Below are 23,279 nucleotides of genomic sequence, written 5' to 3'. Positions count from 1 at the left end.
AATATTGATGATGGTGGTAACAGACAGTTGCTATGAGCAACCTAGAAGCAGTCTCTGGCAACACATTATTTCAGTACTCTCTAAAAATGCATACTCCTGCTTTTGCTACCAATTTGTTATCTCATTTCTTTTTGACCATTTAAGGTCACAACACCTATCAAAGATCATATACGGTATAATTCACATTGACACACCGGTTCCTATTAGATTACCAAAGTTAAGCAACGTAAAGTCTGGTCAGTACTAAAATGGGTGACCATTTGGGAATTCCAGACACTATATGTGCTCTCCGCTTATCTCGGCATTGTTTCCAGTCATTTAGCACTTTTTCTTGCCACTGGACTCAAGCAGTGCCGATTCAGGACAGGTGTGGTTGTGGATTGTGCAACCTTTGCTTCACAGTTACATGTGTAACTACTCTTACTAGGGTTATCCATTGTCTCTTGAGACTGAACAGAGGCATGGTCGATCTATCAAAGATCATAACAGGAAAAAAATAGCAAAATACATTATTTGCTGGTGATCATTTTGAAAAGGTAAACTTTATAGTTTTGTGGTTTTGAATTGAAATGTATTGTGTAAGACACTAGTCCCATTAAATTTCAGACACAACTTATATTTCGTATTCCTGAATGACGTCATATGATGGTAGCTTCCTTCAGTCTTGACAGACTATGGATAGCGACTGTAAGGATGCTTGCACATGGAATTTTCATAGCGAGAGTTGGGCCATCCCCAACCACACCTCTCCTGAGTAGGCATTGTTAATGCCAATGGCAAGTTGAGGTTCAGGATGATTGGAAACAATGCCAAGATAAGCGAACAGCACATACAGTTTCTAGAATTCCTAAATGGTCACCCATCTGGTACTAGCCAGACTGAACATTGCTTAACCTTTGTGATCCGACGGGAGCCGGTGTGTCAACGTGCTTATGCCATCATATGATAGGTATACCTATTTCCCCCAGTCATCCTTACTTAGTTCGATGTAATTATTTTCTGTTCTGCTGCTTACTATTAGATGCACGTCAAACCAAATAAGATCGTTTTGTGAGTTGGTGGTTACTGCTTGCCTAATGGTTATTGTCACAGATAATGGAATCGGCAAGCTGAGATCTATTAGCGAAAAAGAAACTTTTTCTCGTAGAGCACGTCAAAGTAATGGCTGAGAAGAATCTGGTCATCTTAACATGCCAACATCAATTCATCACATTGTCACTCGTCTGTATAGCTCGTTTTTCTTATAGTGTAGAATGATAAAATTGTCCCCCCTAAAGAAAACAAAACTACAGTTTGTTTTAAAGTTTTTATTGAAAAAAATCAATTCGGGTAATTTGACTATGTAGTAGAGCTGACATCTATTCAACGTAGCCACCTTCAGCCTCAATCACCGCCTCGATATATGTCTGGAACTGGAAGCATGCCTTTTCCACAAATACCAGCAGAAATTCAGCAAATACTTGCCGGATGCCAGTGATCAGGCTGGCTTTGGTGTTGTGGGAGGTCATGTTGGTGATGTTCTCGACATATGACAAAACAAAGTAGTCCAGAGAATTCAGGTCGGGGAAGGACAGTGAGAGAAGTCATAGCACTCCTTCTGAAGCCAAGCTTTGGTCTCTTTGAACTTGTAGTGTGGCACTGAGTCCTGCTGCCGCACCCAGAGTCTGCCAGCTCCCACTTGATTTCACCAGGGGATCACCACACTCTTAAACACATCCAGGTACACTTTGGTGTTGACTTTCAAGCCGACTTAGAAGATGTGAGGTGGCATGATATGGCCCTCACTTGAAACCACACCAAAGACCATAATTGTTGGTCGTCCGATAGTGTTGAGCTGTACCCTCAAGCATTGAACCATCTGGATTTGTATTTTGAGGGTGCTGGCAATGGTCCTGTTGTCATTACTTGGATCGGTAGAGAGCATGAGTTGTATAGTGGTACGTCTCCGATCTCGCTTGTTGAACATTGTGTCACTTTCAGACATCATAAAAAGCTCTTATCACTCTTGGGATTTGTACACAACTGACCAACTAAAACAAAAACAAAAAAAGAAAACCGGTTTTCATCAAACGGAAATGGAATCATGTCATCTTTTCTTGGGCGATAATTTTATCGTTCCAATCTGTATTATTATTTAAACATACTCTTGCTATATATTAGAGGATAATCACATTAGAACACGGATTCCTGTTAGATCGCAGAAGTTAAGCAACGTTGAGCCTGGTCAGTACTAAAATGGGTGATTATTTGGTAATACCAGGTGCTGTATGTGCTCTGAAGTCTGAAAAAAGATGGACACTGCCAGATTATTCTTGCCATCAGACACTGCATAAAACGATGCAACACCTTACGATTCTGGAAGGTTAAGGGGCTCACCCACCCATCTATACTCTTATTCGTAAATTAGCAATAGTTTTAAAAGCTTGAACAATTCGTATGGTTTGAATAAATTGCAAATGGCAGCTTCATCCGAGCAGTTGAAACATTGCAGTCTCTTAGCCTCATTTATACGGCATAATTATGTTGAGAGACCGGTTGTTGTGATATCACTGAAGTTAAAGTAACCAGTAATAGATGGATAACTATTTCGGAATATTAGGTGCTGCTGCATCTATTTAGATATATGGCTACATATAATATCTCTGGAGTTGCACGCGTCTACCTTGCATAGTTCCAGGTCACACTTACACACAGTGTAGTACTTGTTGTATCCATACAAGAGGTAGATGAAGCTCATCAGCCGTTAGAAAATCAATCCATCTGGGAATAGGAAACTAATGAAAAAAAGACCAAAAAAAAAAAAACGATAGAAAGATTCCATTAGCTCTATGAAGTAATTTTTTCGTGATAGTGTCACAAACAAAACACGCGTTTCTAATTTGTCATAAGATGGCACAGAAGTAGTAAGGCTTACTCATGAAAAGGTTTCTGTCAGTTGCGCAATCTGGTATAACCGGATATCGTGAAGCATGAACATAAATGATGTACAAGGAAGAATAAAAATCACTGTTGAAAACATTAACAATCAACATTATATAAAAACAAAATTGTCCATTAGTAAACAAACGAAAAATGTGGGTGTGCATAACACGTCAGAGAGACAAACGAAAATGCGTTGCACGGTTTCAGATTATCATTAAGCAAAATGTAGCACCTGTCAGCCTCTTCAGTGATATTCTTCCAAATGGTTACCATACAAAGAGGTAAATGGATAGAAAGAATCTGTTTACCTTGTAAGACAATTTTCTAGTGACAGTGTCACAAACCAAGAACCCACTTCAAATTGTCATGAACCAACACGGAAGTAGTAAGGCTTAGAAAACTGTCATTAGTATGTAAATATCGGTGTGCAATCTTGTCTAACCGGAAAGGGCGAAACATAAATTAAGAAAAAAAAAAAAAAAAAAAAAAAAAAACGACGGTGTGCCTAACACTTCCCTCGTGGAGAGGCAAGTAAATAAGGAATTTTAAATAATTAACATTCTAGAAAAAAAATAATAAAAAGATGCAATCTGGTGAGTACTTATCAATCCAGGATACGTCTTCGACAATCAGTCAATAGTTACCTTGTTGCTGTGGGGCTTGTGTATCGTGCTGCTCAGCACTAGGAGGTTCTCTTTGAAATAAAATCAGGAAGTAGCAGGCATCTGCTGATTGAGTATGAACAGTCCCGTTCATGTCGGTGTGAAATATGGTCTAACCAAATATAGCATTAAAACAAAGCCCTCACATAAGTTCGAATTTCTTTTTCAGTTTTCTTACACATAAAATTGTTTTAGAAAGGTATGAACCCCTTGTATCCTCCCAAGTTACAGCTAACCGCTAGACTCTGGAATTCCATTCCAGGTTCCTGCTTCCCTAACTGTACTGACATGCAGAAGTTCAAGTGTAACGTGAACCGACATCTTGCTGCCCAAATCCCAACATAGTGCCCCAGTAGTTGCTGCCCCTAATAGTAGCCCCCTACACCAAAGTGGCAATGTGCCTTGTTTGGGGTGAAAATGTAATAAAAAAAACAAAAAAAAAACAACTAGAGCTAATCAGTTATGGATTCATAGCATGAGCCCTAACGCTCAAGACTATATGCACTGATAAAAAAAAAAAAACTCCTTAACATCAACAAATCAAACAAGTTACACACTTTGTTTATCTTGGACACAAGTTGTCTTCATCTAACGACAGACAAAACAGGTTCAAACCACAGAATCGGTCTAGGTTGGGCTGTGTTCACAAGTAAAAAAATCACCGTAGCTTCTAAACGCAGACCCTTCAAAATCAATGTGAAAATCTATAGCGCATATATCCTTCCTATATTTTTGTTCGGATTTGAATGTATCAACCGGAATGTAAAATTACATCAGAAAGTACAGAGTATCCACAAAGTCTTTCGACAATTTTATAAATGCATTAAAAAAATTTTAAATACGATAAAAATAATTTTTGTACACATTAATCAGTTGTTTTCCTATCAAACGTGAAGAAAAATGAGACGTAGTTTCAATCAATCCGGAAAAAAAAATCCAAAACTCTGTGTCGAAAGAAAACATATTTTAAAAAAAAAAAAAAATTTTTTATTTATCTTTTCTTTTTTTTTCTGTGGCGGGACGTTGACTAATATTTAAACCGCTAAAAAATATATAGAAGAAAACACTCGTCGTATAGTAATTTAAATGAACAAATATTTTAGCTATTGTAACAAAGCAGTGGCTACTCATGTATGCAAATGACCAAGCCGTGACGCGAGTTGACGTCACAGCGAAGGACGAGAAGAGAAAGAAAAGCGGAGAGAGATTTAGCACCATGAGGGCGTCGACAGAAAACATTATCTTTCATCTAGCAATTAATGATATAGATATCAAATTTTCAATGATTTTTTTTAAAGTGCAACAGAATGTACATTACATAAAATAAATCCAAGGTAATTTTTTTATTCAATTTAAATTAAATTTTTATACCTTACTTTGTAAAATTTATAAAAGTGCACTTTGAAGATGAATAAATTTCAAATTGAATCTTGTACCTTTATTTTTAAAGCCTATAGTAAAAACATTTTGTTTAACAATTTTCATGCATTGGATGAAATGCTTTTCTAACTTGTATATATATAGTCGCTCCTCAAATAATAGTGGGTAATTTGCATAAAGTCACTTATGTAAATTGCCCTAAAAAGTCTTGTTAAGAATATTTCCAACACTTGATACTGTACGATTCTGCGTTTATTTTTCTGTTAAGGTTATGTATGTGAACATGTTCGGTAATTCTTTGTTTGGCCTATGAGTTTTCTTTCGTATGGCATAATTTAATGTTGACTATAACCAATTGTCACAAATTTCTTGAATTTCGCACAATATTATTACTGCGTTTGCCAACTGTCGCCTGCTGTGATTTCATTGGCTGAACGTTTCGGCACCTTCCGGCGCTTTACATAATCTGCTAGCATATGCCGTCGAAAGCATCAGTTTTAGCATAGTTCCTGTTCTGAATAATTATGAAAATAATATGTAAGTCACATAGAGACAAGAAACACAAAGGCACAAGAGGTGGACATAAGATTTTATTAAAATAGATATAAAAATAAAATAAAAAAGACTATCAACTTCAGATTGTTTATTTTATTTTATTTTTTTTTTTTTCAATCAAATACGGAGATAAAAGGGAATGAGAAATTGAAGTTTCAATCTATCTGAGAAAATTCAAAGACTTGGTCTCCATTCCATTGAATAAGGCGATTGACAATCTTTTAACGAATGAAGCCATTTTCGTTTCGGTAATTTAATTTCGGAACTTGTCTGCAGCCAATAAGAATTTTCACGTAAATTTAAATTTGAGCCAACATCAAATCCTTTTTTTTATAGTGGCGTCTTGCCAATATTTGAAAAGGTTTCTTGATCAACAAATTTCCTATGCGAAATAACTCTTGGTCCATACTTTTGATACTTGCTCTCTTTTGTCTTGTTGTTATTACTGAAGGGACCACGTAGAAATTCCACAGTTGCTTTCTTCAGCTCATATTATTTTGGTTCTTCCAACTACTGTTCTCATCTTGAGTGTTTTTGCAACGTAACCTCTTACCTTCTTCAAATGTACTTTGTTGAACTCTGGACTCTTTCTGTGGAACTTGAGAATTTCGAATCGAACACTTTATTTAATCCACAGGGGTAGCATGTTCTCGTTCAGTCAGCCATGATTGAGTAAAAGTCATAAGTAATTTGCAATTGTATTCTGAGTGTCGCTCGTACTGAGGATTGAACCTTCAACCTCCGGACGAATGTAGCTTAGAACTGAATTTTATCAAGCAAAATATTTAAAATACATAAATAAAGCGGATATGTTTTTATTGGTTCACCGACAAAAGGAGGGTGGACCTGTAAATTCACCCTTGTCCATTTTTGTTCATCCATTTGTCTGTTCTTAATAACTACGCCTTGGAATTTTTAAAAACTGTGTTCGTTACAACTCTACTTTCAACCGAGTTGTTGTTTGTTTCGTTCACCATACTTTTTTCTTCTACCTCTTCTTTTACACACGTCCGTTTGCTTTAGGGACTAAAAATCGTTTGTCCTCCCGCTTTCCTTTCCTCGTTATTTATGGAACCAGGGTACGAGATTCCCCGAGATTCCACAAGACTTTTTCCACATAAAAGCCTGCGGGCGCCATCTTGATTCTCAATTTGTGCTCTGCAGGCACAAACGTGCAGCCGCTTTAACGGTAAGCCACTTCTTTCTCCACACTCCCCCCTGATCATATGATCACAGAGACGGCAGGGGGGTGACGATCGCCGCCATCGGGTGCTTCTACGAAGGGGGACAGTGCTGCTCTCATCTTCGTGTGTGCTCTCATCCACCGCCTTATGGTCGGGGAAGGCTTCATCTCCATGGAGGCTACTGATATCAGAGTCACTAATTGATAGGGATGGTGCAAACCAAAGCGATGGCCCACTCGTCTCAGAGTCAGAGTCACTCTCATCGTCCACTGGAGGTGGTACATGTGTCGCCGGCCGTAGGTCCCTAACGTGACGGGGTACGCCATCAACCTGGACACACTGCTGACTCACCACATCGGTCACTGTGCCCCATTTATACTTGTCAGTACATCGGTTTCCTGGCGGCTTCACCCAAACAGCATCCCCTTTGGCATATCGATTCCGTTCTATCTCAGTGGCCACAGTTGTATCGGTGTGGATTCCTTTTTCTCAGACACGGTACTGATAGATTGCGTTTGCAGGTGCCATTCCTGGAGAGACGCCATCCTTCGGTATGAGATTATACCAGTACACAGCTTCTGCGATGGTGCACTGCTTCCTGGCTGCAATTGTTTTGATGCTGTGATGGCTTCTCTCAGCTATACCATTGCCAGAAGGCACATAAGCACATCTAAGCCACAGCCGCACACCCCATTCTTGTAAGAACTGCCTCATCTGATGGCTACAAAAGGCTGGGTCGTCTGTCAGTACTTCATCGGGCGCACCTCTTTCACAGAACACAGATGACAGCTGGCGAATAATGTTGCAAGAGTCCTAGCGGCCGAGGAGTCTCCAGACCGCAAAACGTGTAGGCCCACAATCGATGAGGGTAAGGAAGTGGTTGCCACCGTAGTGTGTGATGTCCATGCCCACTCTCTGCCACTTACCACTCACTCCCAACTCCCCTTTCTTCCATCGTGCTGGAGCTGGGTCGATGGATTGGCAGGCCTCTCAACTTTCCACCACTCTCCGGATATCTTTTTTTTCTACTCCTGGATCAATCATCTTGACAAAGTACAGTGTCCACTTGATGCCAGGATGTCCACACTGTCGATGAATGTCCATGATGTGTGCTGCATCCACATTACACACAACTGCTGCACATGTGTTTTGCAGATTATCAGAATCTCTCCGAGCACCATCTAGAAGCCATCATTGAGGGACTCTTGTCAGAGCATCTGCTCTGTTGAGCGCAGACCTGATCAACACTACATCCGTGGTCAGGTCATACTCTGTCATGGTGTCGACCAAGGTGGCAAGCCATCTTAGAATTAACATCTCACTCGATGCTCGTGTCATCAGCCGTGCTCTTCCACTTAATGCATATGTTATCCACCGATGAGTGCATGCCGAGTCAGTCATGATATGTAGAACCTTGGCTTGCCATTGAAGCGCCAAGTTAACGCCCTTCAATGTGGCATCAAGTTCGGCCAGGTTTATGTGCCTCGAATCATTCTCTGGCCGAAGCCAACAGGCATCTTCAATAATGGAATCATTAACTGCCAGGGCAACTCCAAGGGCCAGTGAACTAGCATCCACCCAGACCGTGAACTCATTCCCGCTGACGCACCACTTTCCCTGAATGGGGTCATCACTGGTCATTCTGGACACAGTGTCTGTCAGCATGCTCCTTAGGGTGACATCGTGTACTGCATCGTCCCATCCCGACGACACGGCTGTTGCATGTCTTTTTATGGCCGCCACGGCCACCCTGAGCCAACCGCACACAGGGAAATGGCCTACCATCTTTCCACAAAGCGAAAACACTGTTTGTTGAGTGATGTTTGGTGGGACCTTGGGGACGTGACTTCCTCTTCTCCAGCAAAGTCCCTCCTTGCTATTGCGCACGTGCAGGCCGAGAACTTTTACTCCATCGCACAGACGCTCTGGTTCCTTACATGTCAGTCCAAAGCTCTCAAAGTACATTCTAACCGATTGCGCTGACATGAGGCTCTCATTGACGAATATATCATCGATGTATGAGGATGTTGCCTGTTGCACTGCCTCATCTTACTGCTGGATAGCATGCATGATTGCTGTCATAATGCCTGATGCCACATTTAGACCGAACCCTAGCCTGGTTAGATAATATCGGGTTCTTACATTTTCATCAGTCTGAAATGGCCACAATTTCTTCTCAATGCGTATTTGCAGATAGGCCCTGCGTAGGTCCAGAGTTGCCACGTTCGATCCCTGCTGTCGCCACTCCCTTAATTTGAGTGCACACACATCAGCCCTTGCCGTATATGGGTCGACATGCTCATTGAGCTCACGATAGTCTAGGACGGGGCGGACCTTTTGTTTGGTCTTTTGTACGATGGCCATCAAGGGAATCAGCCCTCACGGGGGGGGGGTCAAGCTCATCCTCTGGGTATGGAAAAAGCCAGCCATTGTCGACCCATGTCTGCAGTTCTTTTTCATACTGTTCTCTTAGCCACATGGGTGGGGGATATTCCGATAACCGGTTCCGCAAGGATATTGGTGGCTGAACGTTTGACCACTTCCAAGACGCCGTCCATGCATTGGTGTTTCTATCATACTCTGCACGAAAGTCAGGCTCGTCGAGAGTTATGGCAGCACAAACGTGTTCCTCACATTGGGAGAACTGTACCTTGCCGGTTCTGTTCACAGTAATTCCACTCAGTTGTGTAATCAAGTCCATACCCAGGAGTAGGTTGTACCCGAGAAGCTCTCCCTCCACAACCAGGGCTCGCACAGCTACTGCAGGCCCGTCGTTGATGCTTGCGCGGATAATGCTCACCTCACAAGAGGCTAGTGAACCTCCGCCTACAGTTAGTACTGGAATTCTCTCTGCTTTCCAAGTGGCACAGCATATGTTGCTCACGAGAGTCTGGGTGCACCCAGTGTCCACAAGCGCGAGGCACTCGCTTCCATTAATGTGTATGCTTACAGGGGGTATCGCCCTGCTCAATGACGATTTGGGGAGAAGACTGGTGCTGGAGTTTCTTCCCCTTGCCCGTTTTCCGGACATGTGCGGGCCAGGTGTCCGCGTTTTTTGCACTTGTAGTACTGCAGCCCGTCAAGTTTCTGAGTTGGTTGACGTGACGAAAGACAATCACGGGCCAAATGGTTGGGTCCTCCACACTTATAGCAGGTTGTAGCTGCGCCCAGGTCCTGCAATCCACCCTGTGATGGTTGTACAGCTGCCACTTGGTCTATTGTGCTAAGGCTTTTCTTAAGTATTGCTCGTGCCCACGCCAATACTTCCGATATGCCCATCTCGTTCACTTGGGATGAGACACGGAGCAGATCTTCCACACTCTTAGGTAATCCTGCAACAAGGCGCACACCAAACCTTTGTCTGACATCCCTCCAAAAAGGACCGATAGCTTTTTTTAGTTCAGCCAGATACACATCCACCGTTTCCCCGGGATGTAATTTTTGGGCCATGAATTTCTTCCATGCAGTAACTGGATCTAACGCAAATGCTGTAAAAAGGGCACGCTTGATGCAGGCGAAATCTGTTTTCTTCTCATCAGCCAACTGCTGGTATATTGCATATGCTCACCCAGTGAGGCACATTGGGACCACACATTCCATACGCTTCACCCCACTGAGCTGACATATTAATTCTGCTTTTTCCACCCATTCCTGCACTGAGTGATCGGTGCTACTGCCATCAAACAGGGGAATTAGCTTGGGGTCAAATCCTGATGTCATGCAGAAATAGCTTGTGTTCGTTACAACTCTATTTTCAACTGAGTCGTTGTTTGTTTCGTTCACCACACTCTTTTCTTCTACCTCTTCTACGTCCGTTCACTTTAGTGACTAAAAATCGTCTGTCCTCCCGCTTTCCTTTTCTCGTTATTTATGGAACCAGGGTACGAGATTCTCCGAGATTCCACAAGACTTTTTTCCACATAAAAACCTGTGGGTGCCATCTTGATTCTCAATTTGTGCTCTGCAGGCACAAACGTGCAGCCGCTTTAACACGGTAAGCCACTTCTTTCTCCACACAAACATTAAGCATGATATGAGTAAAAACGTAACAACGAATTTTCCGGGGAAAACTCCGGTTGTCCCCTAGGGATGCCTTTCTGGTTTAAATTGCTAAAATTGACACTTTTGTGCTTATTAAAAAAAACTTGATGTCTTGGATTTTTATAAAACTTCCTAAAAAGTTGTAACTAACTGATTTCTATATAATTTTGTTTGTCTATACTTTGCGATAACTCTTGGGTGTGCCCCAGGGGCTCTTTTAGGGCTAATAAAAACACTCCATTTTTGGGACTATTTTACCATAGTTGTCTAAAATTTTCTATGTCTATTTAGTAGTTTTGCATGGTACTGAACTCAAATTTAAATGGGGTCTTTTGGGGCTTAATTGGGGGGGGGCAAATGGTGGATTTAGTCATTTCTTTTTTTGCATGATGCAGAACTGAAATTTACATATGTTAAGGCATAAAATTGCACCATTTGTTCATTTTCACTAGGATTTGACGTGCCCCGGGGACTTTTGGGGCTAATTGGGGAGAGGCAAATGCTAAACTTAGTCATTTTTTTATGCCTCGTTCACTGTGCAATAACGGAAGACCAAGCATGCTTCACTTGTTGTTATTATTATTATTATTATTATTATTATTATTATTATTATTATTAGTCATCTTTAAGATTAAGCTTCCCCTGCTTCGCTCAGAAACAATAAATTGGCATACATGATTATTAAAGTGAGCCGGATACACCTGCGTTCACCAGTATCATAATGGATAAATACTGAAAATTTTATTGCAGATAATTCTGCGATTTTTATACATATTTTCAATCGAGCATTGATTTTTATGGTTAAAAATACGTTCACATTACACCGTAAAGCTAATCTATTCAAACAGTGACTCAAATTGACTCTCTGTTAAGGTTCAAGAGCTATGCTCCAGCAATGTTTTGATTAGAGAGAAAAATCTGCTTGTTTGGTTTTGTTTGTGTAATCAACTTGACTCGAGGGTTTCAATTTCTTGTGAATACTGTTCTTTGCAATTATAAGAAACGGAACTCAAGAAGAAAGAAAGCGGCTTGTTTTCTTTTAGAATATTTAATTCTTCTAACTCACTTGCGAGGATGTTGTTTTCTTTTTATGGTTGTTCAAATTATTTTCTACCTTTCTATTTTTGGATCAATTCTCATCAACTGGTATTATTGCGCCTGGAGTAAGGAAGCAGATAAAAATGATCTTCAACTGACAAATGGAGTGAACTCTCCCAATTGTTTACGGGCAAATCAAATGTAACTAATTTAAAAAAGAAAAAAAAAACTGAATAACCAAATGAACTCTCTTGTTTTCGAGTCACCAAAATGGCTGCTTCCAACAAAGTATAGCTGAGAGGTTATAACATTTCTTTTACTGTTTTAAAATAATCATTTTTTGTTGTTAACCCTTCTGTTGCAGAAAGCGAATGTTATTACAACGACCGGAGAATATTCTATGTTCCGTTTTATACGGTTTTATAACGAATTACATTTTTATCATTTCCTACCATATTTTTTTTTTTTGGGGGGGGGTGCTTTACTGTAAATTAGATTTGCTACCTTATCGAGACAAGAACTCTCATCCATTCTTTCAACCGTGGCCATAACCTTCAAAGTCCCCTGTTTCTTACGGTCTAGAAACTTATTTTAAACACATTCATCATAAACACATTCATCATAAACACATTCATCATAAACACATTCATCATAAACACATTCATCATAAACACATTCATCATAAACACATTCATCATAAACACATTCATCATAAACACATTCATCATAAAGATATTCATCATAAACACATTCATCATAAACACATTCATCATAAACACATTCATCATAAACACATTCATCATAAACACATTCATCATAAACACATTCATCATAAACATATTCATCATAAACATATTCATCGTAAACACATTCATCGTAAACATATTCATCGTAAACATATTCATCATAAACATATTCATCATAAACACATTCATCGTAAACATATTCATCATAAACACATTCATCATAAACATATTCATCATAAACATATTCATCATAAACATATTCATCATAAACATATTCATCATAAACATATTCATCGTAAACACATTCATCGTAAACACATTCATCGTAAACACATTCATCGTAAACACATTCATCATAAACACATTCATCATAAACATATTCATCATAAACATATTCATCATAAACACATTCATCATAAACACATTCATCATAAACATATTCATCGTAAACATATTCATCGTAAACATATTCATCGTAAACATATTCATCATAAACATATTCATCATAAACACATTCATCATAAACACATTCATCATAAACACATTCATCATAAACACATTCATCATAAACATATTCATCATAAACATATTCATCATAAACATATTCATCATAAACATATTCATCATAAACATATTCATCATAAACACATTCATCATAAACATATTCATCATAAACATATTCATCGTAAACATATCGTAAACATATTCATCATAAACATATTCATCATAAACACATTCATCATAAACACATTCATCATAAACACATTCATCATAAACACATTCATCATAAACATATTCATCATAAACATATTCATCATAAACATATTCATCATAAACATATTCATCATAAACATATTCATCATAAACACATTCATCATAAACATATTCATCATAAACATATTCATCATAAACACATTCATCATAAACATATTCATCATAAACATATTCATCATAAACATATTCATCATAAACATATTCATCATAAACACATTCATCATAAACACATTCATCATAAACATATTCATCATAAACATATTCATCATAAACATATTCATCATAAACATATTCATCATAAACATATTCATCATAAACATATTCATCATAAACACATTCATCATAAACACATTCATCATAAACACATTCATCATAAACACATTCATCATAAACATATTCATCATAAACATATTCATCATAAACATATTCATCATAAACATATTCATCATAAACACATTCATCATAAACACATTCATCATAAACATATTCATCATAAACATATTCATCATAAACATATTCATCATAAACATATTCATCATAAACATATTCATCATAAACATATTCATCATAAACACATTCATCATAAACACATTCATCATAAACACATTCATCATAAACATATTCATCATAAACATATTCATCATAAACATATTCATCATAAACATATTCATCATAAACATATTCATCATAAACATATTCATCATAAACATATTCATCATAAACATATTCATCATAAACACATTCATCATAAACACATTCATTATAAACATATTCATCATAAACATATTCATCATAAACACATTCATCATAAACATATTCATCGTAAACATATTCATCGTAAACATATTCATCATAAACACATTCATCATAAACATATTCATCGTAAACACATTCATCGTAAACATATTCATCATAAACATATTCATCATAAACACATTCATCATAAACACATTCATCATAAACACATTCATCATAAACACATTCATCATAAACACATTTGTCGTAAACACATTCATCGTAAACACATTCATCGTGAACACATTCATCGTGAACACATTCATCATGAACACATTCATCGTAAACACATTCATCGTAAACACGTTCAGTTCAATGTCCGTTTTATCCGCTGACATGTATTGGACAGCTTTAAGAAATTAACTTTCAAAGTAATCTATTTCTGCCTAGGTAATTTTAATGCACCTAAAACCAAACTCTCTCTTTCCACCATCAACGCTCTAATCCGCATCCAGCCCCAATTTAAAAGCATGACTCTCGTCTTAGGGAAGCATCATGGGTCTTACTTTCAACCGTGATCTGAAATGGAGCACGTACATCAAATTTGTAGCTAATGGTTGGATCATTGTCTGCTCCGGTAGATATTTCACTTCTGAAGCCATGTTCTATCTACCAACTGTAGAGGCAAGTACATCCTAGGACAAAGTGCTGTTACCACGGGAGCTACTCAGAGGACCCTATCCTGCGTTGACAGAGTTCAAAACCGACTTTGCAAACCTGTTGGGTGATGCCTTTTTCTCTTCTCTGCAACCTCTTTCTCACAGAAGTGACGTTACTAGTCTGCCTCTGCTCTATCATTATTTTCATCCACTGTAAATAAATTCTTGCTGAGCCGTCCCCCTAAATAATCAAATTATACCAAATTCCTACAATTAACGTATACTATACTGCTGCCCTGATGACTACCGTACACTCATTAACTCTTATCCTAGAGTGGCCTTCCAGCCTTGATAAGTGGCGACCCCCTTGTAAAAAAAAACAAAAATCTATCTATTACTCAAGTCCATCCTTATCACTTCCTCTTGTGTTTTCCTTGACCCTGCTATTTTAATTTTTCTACGAGGGTAGATCCAAAAGTAATGTTTCCTATCTTTTTAACTCAAAAAGTTGAAGAGCTATGAATATGGGACTGGTACCACTAAAACGAGCGACTTTTTGTGCTCCAGAATTTATTTTTCTACATAGTCACTACGATTCTGAATACACTTTTGCTAGGAATTCAATGACTTATTTCTGCTTCTAATGCACATCCGTGAGAAGGAGTTGCTTTCTTAGAAACTTACACCATCAATATCTGCAACAAAGAGATCAAACTTTCAAGTCATGAATGCGGAAGTTCAGTTATCATAACAAAGCAACTTGCAATTTCCTCTTATGCATTCCAGCAGAATAGATAAATAGGAGGCATTACCGTTGGAACACACCTCTTATATTTACTAATCCAACTCTTATCAATTTTTTCAATGTTAGCTGAATCCACTGTGAAAAATTTCCCCCACTCTATATCTGTGCCTAAATCAAAACGTGGATTCCATGAACAAAGCTTCTTTCTTAGAACTGCACGCCTGTGGAACTCTGTTCCGTCTGCCTGCTTCCCACCTGACTACAACTTGGATGGCTTCAAGTCCAACGTTAACAAATTCCTAATGAACCGCCCCCTTAAGTAAACACTTCATCAAATCTCCACACTAACGTAATGTACTTGCAATAACCCTTAACCCTGAGTGGCTTCCGGGCCTTGATAAGTGGTGAACACTGTGTAAAAAAAAAAAACCTACAAAGTCTTCTGTTCTGCACACATCCTCTTATACTGTCCAGACTTAATCTTTCTGTGAGAACTTTAAGACTCACATTACACATCCATCGTGATGCCAACCTTCTATCTAATAAGACACTGGCATTCTGCATCTGTTCTTGTGCACTGCAGCATCTGTTGTGGCTATACAGTTCAAACATGGAATTGGCTCTCCAGATGTGGGCCTGGGCAGTTAATAAGGAAATTTAGGTTTGCTCAGTTACTAGTGTCTCCCTCTCGATGTTGCAGAACAAGGTTCGATGGAAAGGCAAGCCAATACGGTCGGAGCCAGTGCAGCTGCAGGAGTTGCCAGAAAGGTGTTCCAGTGCTTAACCATCCACCTATCAGGACTCAATCATATCATTCTTATATTGTATCTCTCAGTACAACATATGTCCTCACTCCATTGATTACTATACAATCAATAACCCTTATCCTCGAGTGGCCTTCGGGCCTTGATAAGTGGTGATTCCTATGTAAAAAAAACAAAACAAAAACAAAAAAAAACACACTGGCCAGATTTCACTTCCACGAGTCATCACACTGTGTACATATGCCTGATAGACACTTCCCGTGGTCGACAATGGTAATGCTCTGCATGTTAGTAATGACAGAATTTCCCTGAACTTGTTTACTCCACTTCTAACTTTTGCATTCACACCTGCTCCATCCCATGCTTCAATGATAACACCAAGATAGATGGTCAACAATCTGAACAGCTTGTCTACATCTGAGTTTTTATCCATCTTCATTGTCTTGCACTTCTCGGATATGAACTGGTTATCCTCTCTCAACTTAGCAGTAATTCCGCAGTAAAAGCGTTACATATAAAGGACGTTATGTTATTAAAGATTAAGTTAGTGTGAATTTTGACAAGGGTCACACTGAGTGCATGATATATACATATGGCATAATCACGTTGACACACCGGTTATCGTTAGATCACCAAAATTCTAAATGTAGCCTGGTTAGTACCAGATGGATAACGATTTGAGAATACCAAGTGCTGTATGTTGGAGAACGTCAATGGGTCCCTGCAAGAACTGCAAAATCTAACGTCATCTCTATTAATCAAGATATATATGTGGCTAAGGACTGCTTGTGAATTTGATATTCCCATGAAACTTTCTCCTACAAAAGAAGCCGGTTCAATCTGCCTAAAGTGAATGCTGCTTGCATGGCATAGTATGAAATGAGTGCATGATAACTGAGCCCTGTAAAACAGAATCGTTTCCAGACATGGACATAAAGTTGAGTCAGGGGGCAGCAGGTCAAACGGTAGATAAAACGAACATGATGATATGACGTCACATTTTTCAAGCTGGAATAAATAAAGGTTTTAAGATTAGTTGCTCCATGGAATCAATGTGAATAAGACACCACCAATAATGTAGAAATAATCTAAGCAGAATGTTACCTCGATGTCTCTGTCCATGTGTGTCACTCATTTCAGTTAAGATAGAAAGTTAAGAAGTAAAGATTAGCTTAGGGAAATCTGCCTCTTTCTTCTGGGTTAATTCTCTCTAAATAAAACCGTAAAGGGAACTCAATGAACATCTTGTTGTGTCCTCTTTCTTCGCGAAATGAAGCTTATTTCTATTGCAACTATGAACCGAAAAGGCAACAATGAAAAGAAGAGGAAAGTGTATAAACACGCCACATATGTTATAAAGAACTTCTTTTAATTGCCATTGAAAATATAACAAGAATATAAGATGTATGCAGAACATGAGACTTTGTGGGTATGGTCACATCGAGAGAATGGATGAGCGGTTTGGGTTCAGTAGATGCAGAATGGCATAATCATGCTGACACATAGGTCATCCATAGATCACCAAAGTTAAGCATCGTTGAGCCTAGTCAGTACTACAATGGGTGACTGTTTGAGAATTCCAAGTGCTGTATGTGCTCTCTGCTTATCTCGCCATTGATTTAAGTAATCTTGACTTTTCCTTTACCACTGGAATCGGGCAGTTCCGACTTAGGAGAGATGTGGTTGGAGATTGCACAAGCCTTGTTTCATAATTACATGCACAGGCACTCTTATAGGGAGTTTTCATTGATGTAGAGCAGATTTAGTTGACAAGGAAGACAAAGGAAAATATAGAAGGAAATTATTAAAATGGACTTGGTAGAAAAAAAGACCAAAGAAAGGTTAGCTTTAAAATCAATTTCTTTAAACTGTCATATGCAGGCCAAAATATAAGATGGGCATTAAACGGAATATGATGACCATAATGATCATCATCATTATGATAGTGATGACTTTTTGTGTACCCAATGCTTACGAGGTTAAAAACACTGACTTAAAAACCTGGGTGTGTGAAGTTCAAACCCAATTCATTCCACGGAGCATTTTTGTCGAGTACCGCACTTGATCTTCAGCTTAACCTGTTGGGAAGGAAGTAAATAAAAATAATTTACAGTAATGATTTAAAATTAAAAATAAATAAATAAATAAATAAAATAAGATATAATAAAAAATAAATAATTAATAATAAATAATTTAGAAATATAAAATAAAGAATTGGAAAAAAAAAAAAAAAAAAGCCCTAACCATATACTACCTACAAGTTCCAAGCGAGGATTTGCTGTGGTACAGTTACTGCCTACAACAGCACGTTTAATCAAAGTCAAGTAAATATCTGACGAAGAGATCTTTCTCGAAATATTATATAACACGGATACACCACCAGACCGACTTTCCCAGGTGACCACTGTGCAAATATAAATATATTGCGTATATGAAATATATGAATATGTACACATGTATTTATAAGTTTTATTAATAAAATTTCTCACCTGCTTCAGCTTGTGTCTTTCCGTTACTTCTGCATTGTACCGTCTTCTACAATTTTATTTAAAAAAAAAATTAATTGGTAAAATTGTAATTTTCCCAAAAACTTGATATTTTTCAGGTTTTAAATGATGATTGGTGTTTTGCTTCTCTCACAGTCCTCCCAGATGAAGATGACACTGCACGAAGGGAGCCTGGCCATATTTGAAAGCAATAGTCATGTTGAAAGAATGGATGAGAGTTCTAGAGTCAGTAGGTGTAGAATAGTTAAGGATGCGAGGAACGTAAGAAGAGCCTACCGTCACTATAAGATCTATCTTGGAGGACGTGCCTCTGTCTGTGCCGCTGAGTCCATGTCGCCGATAGGGCAGCTTATTTTCTGTCCTCATTCATAGGCCGGTCCCAAATCGTGTCACCGCACACACAATGACCTCTGTGTGCAAATAGCCTCTAATCATGGTATCAATGTGGGTCTGAGCCTTTGCCGACGTTGGACGCACTAGTAGAGGCTGTCGTTGCCAGCTGCCTAATGCCGGCCGACCACTGCCAGCCTTGACCAGTGTCGGTGAGTGGGGCAGTGAGGAATCTCAATCATAGAATAAAAATATAATAAACTCCGACAGAACATCGTCACGACCGGCCTATGAAAAACAAGTTACACTAGCCGGTCCAGTTGACAAGGAGAGATCAAGGAAAATATGGGAGGGGGGGATTAAAATGGACTTGGAAGTCAATTTCATACGGACGTTAGAATATAAAACCAAATATGCTGATGATGAAGATTTCTTGTGTAGCCTAATTTTTGGAATTTATTTATGTCTCCCTTTCCCTTCACTGATTAGTTGTTGCCTTGTTCTTTTAAGTTCCCTGAATTGGCTAGCAGAAATTCCAACCCGTACTCCCTTGGAGTTCATGTGAGCCAGCCTAGAAAAACCCTCACATGTTGCGTTCTAACCCCTTTTGGGACCCCAGCAGGACAACGGTTGAATTTCGGTGACAAAGTGCTCAACGGCTGTAACAGAAAGCCATCTTCTTCTTCTTCTTCTTTGCTGTTATCACATTGAACAGTGACTACTTTTCAGTGCAAGCTCTGAAGTCAGCAAGAAGATAGTTATTATTAGGACTGTGACAACAGAATATTCTTTTCTTTGTTTTGACTCTCGAGTATATATCCGACACAGTTAGACACAGTTAATCAAGCGAGAACCACATCACTCTATCTAAAACATATAAGATATCAACAGATACACACTCGAGAATCAAAACAATGGAAAGAATATGCTGTTGTCACAGCCCTAGTCATTATTCATCTTCCACTTCCTGCTTACATTGCAACTAAGGCCAAGAAGCAAAGTATATTAATGTCCACACGAAGAGAGCCATAATTGAGGGTTGCACACATGCAAACTGTTACTCAGACTCTTCATTCAGATAAATTCCCGCAAAGCATGTTTTCGCTAACTTAACAATCTTCCTCGTTTCTGAACATTCATCTTTTGTTGTATTATATGCCATTTTTGCTCGCCAAGTAAAATTGCTCTAATTATTATATACATTTGTTGTGTTCCTTCTTATAAAAGCTGCCGCCATATTTTTGTTACAGAACTAATCCACAGAATTATTACCGAGTGTGAGAATTGAACTTTTTTCAGGATAAAATTAATTCCAACACAATACTTACGAGTACCCTAAAAGATTTTGATTTTCAAAATTATAGCATTCCTAAAAACTTTATACTTTTCACATTTTTAATGGTAATTGTTTTGCTTTCTTCGCAGTCCCCCCAGATGCTTGAAGATGGCACTACACAAAGGGAGTCTGGCCATATTTGAAAACAATGTTGGCGTCAGTGATGCCGTTCTTCTTGATCCAATATCTGAGGACGCCTTTATTTTAAATCTCAAAGAAAGATTCAACCATGAACAAATATACGTAAGTAATTCTATTGTGTCTTCTTCACGATCATAATTACTATTCCTTCCATTGTTGCAGCTGTTTGTTTGTTTGTTTGTTTGTTTGTTTGTTTGTTTAGCAAGTCAGACTTCTGCATAAAGCTCACAAAGACCATGCCTCAAGATATCGCCTGCATCGTCCTCTTTGTTGGTTAGCGATTTTTGTTATCTGTAGGATTACAGGTGTCTACTACTAACTTTAAGAGCAGCAAAGACCAACTGTTGCATACGAAGTCGGAATGTTTTGTCCAGAACACATAACAGAACACTTTGATTTTCACTCCATTGTCTTTGCCATATATGGAGACAGAGACGACCAGAGGACGACAGATCCTGATGCTGACTCCTCTTGGATTATTACCAGAGACCTTTTAGATACTTCTGACCCTACCACGTTGCCAATGTCTCTCATATGGTGAGAAAAGTAAGACTTTAGAGGGGGGTGCTACCATTTGTTTAGCAATTCAGACTTCTGCATACAATCCCACAATTATCATTTCATGCCTTTTAAACATACCATCCCATAAGTTCTCAAAAAATGTAATAGTAATATTGTATTTCTGCTATGTTTAAAAGAATGATAACACACTGATGTATGAAAATAGAACAATATATTTTTTATTGTCGGTGATGATTATGGATGATCTGTTGTTAGGAAAGTGATGCACGAATAATAATTCAACAGGCTGATTTTTCTCAAGCGCAAAGCGTCAATCAACAACGATATCCTTTTTCAGTTATTATGTAACAATATGTGACGACGCCTCCCCCCCTTTGAGATTGCATTGTCACTAAATTGATCAAACCTTGATAACACCTGTGTAACCTTTTGCACCGAAACATCTTTTTTTTAAACCTATCTTCTTTTTTACAATTGATGAAGTTTATTGTTTCTTCCTATGCAGCCGCCTTTCAGGTTCATAATTTTTATTCAAATGACCTTTTGGTACATTTGATAATTATTTTGCTATTTCTTGCATTTGACCAGGTGCACGCTTTTGTTAAAATGATTTCCTGTGCACATACGATATATATATATATATATATATATATATATATATATATATATGTACTTCAGAATAGTTTTTATTTAACAATCACTTGTTATAGAAACGTGAGCTTGTAGGTTTACAAAATATTATTGGCAGTAATATTCTATAAGTTATCCCATCTAAACAAGAATTGCTGGATATGCAAGATAGAGCAAAAAAATTAAATTGTAATTCAATGAATTTCAAAAAACTCTCATTGAAATAAAATGAAGTGGTTGAGTTTCATACCAAAGAATTTTTATTATTCTAAGCAAGACAAAGAATGCTTTAGAAAATTCATCTCCTTAACCTATAGGGTTTCGATGTCTACCATCTCATCAGAGGAGAGAAAATATTAGCAAATACTTATAAAGGTATGCACCCTATTTGCTAAAGTCAGTGAGACATGGAAAGTCAAAATTTATTATTTTGACTTTGACTTTCCATGTCTCACTGACTTTAGCAAATAGGGTGCATACCTTTATAAGTATTTGCTAATATTTTCTCTCCTCTGATGAGATGGTAGACATCGAAACCTTATAGGTTAAGGAGATGAATTTTCTAAAGCATTCTTTGTCTTGCTTAGAATAATAAAAATTCTTTGGTATGAAACTCAACCACTTCATTTTATTTCAATGAGAGTTTATTGAAATTCATTGAATTACAATTTAATATATATATATATATATATATATATATAAATATGACAGTGAATGGAAACTAAATTCATCTCCATTTTATGGTTTATAGTTCAAGCTAGGGCCAAGTTGTATACCATTGATTTATAAGACTGTTCTTTTGGAAGCTGGATGAAAAAACTGCTTACTTTTAGTGTTCTCTTCTATCTTGTGTATCCACTAGTGAGGGAGTTTGGCTTTTTCAAATCTCCTTGGTTATGTGTTTTGTATCTTGCATGTCTGCTTCATGTTTAGAAACCAATTTGATCTTGTTTCATTTCTTATTTTGCACCTGTGTCGCCTAACTTAGCATAAGTCTGGCGACCCTGGGCGCTCACCTAGAATTCTACATCACCAAGAAAGCTCAAAATAGCAATTACAGTTAAATGAAAAAAGGAAAACTTTCTAAAATATTTTGCTTTGATGTTTGAGTTAAGTATATTTTGTATCGTATAAAATAGTCTCATGTGAAAATTAGAATAGAGAACTGAATTGAAAAAGTCAATGTAAAAAAATGAAGTTGGGAACTGGGTTGAAAAGGTAAATTATTAAAAATAGAATAAAAACACTAAATTAAAAAAGTCATTGTTAAAAAAAATAGAATAGGAAAACTGGATTGAAAAAGTCATTGGTAAAAAATAGAATAGGAAAATAGATTGAAAACATCATTGGTAAAAAATTGAACAAGAAACTGGATTGAAAAGAAAAACAGTTATAAAAATAGAATACGAAAGTGGATTGAAAAAGTCATTGGTAAAAAAATTGACTAGGGCATTAGATTGAAAACATCATTGGTAAAAAAATTGACTAGGGCACTAGATTGAAAAAACCATTGGTAAAATCAGGGAACTGCATTTCTTTATATTAAAATGATCTTATGTCTAACTCCACCCTCGTGTTGAGCCTAGTAAAAATCATATGGTAAAAAAC

At 37.7% G+C, this 23,279-nt stretch overlaps 1 protein-coding gene across 1 annotated transcript in view; it reads left to right on the top strand.

The window, feature by feature from the left end:
* LOC145259956 (unconventional myosin-Ia-like) overlaps positions 1-23,279 on the top strand; it is a 1,146,131-nt gene that overhangs the window by 464,252 nt on the left and 658,600 nt on the right. The window contains exon 2 of the mRNA XM_080117933.1: positions 20,468-20,621. Coding sequence (XP_079974059.1) covers positions 20,487-20,621 — 135 coding nt within the window. The 5' untranslated portion in view covers positions 20,468-20,486. The remainder of the gene's footprint in view (positions 1-20,467; positions 20,622-23,279) is intronic.

The sequence above is a fragment of the Euprymna scolopes genome, chromosome 35 (assembly GCF_053919585.1).
Source record: "Euprymna scolopes isolate OS-2025 chromosome 35, ASM5391958v1, whole genome shotgun sequence".
Lineage (NCBI taxonomy): Eukaryota > Metazoa > Mollusca > Cephalopoda > Sepiida > Sepiolidae > Euprymna > Euprymna scolopes.
The sequence above is the reverse complement of the archived record's forward strand: the minus strand, read 5'-3'. Positions and strand labels throughout refer to the sequence as shown.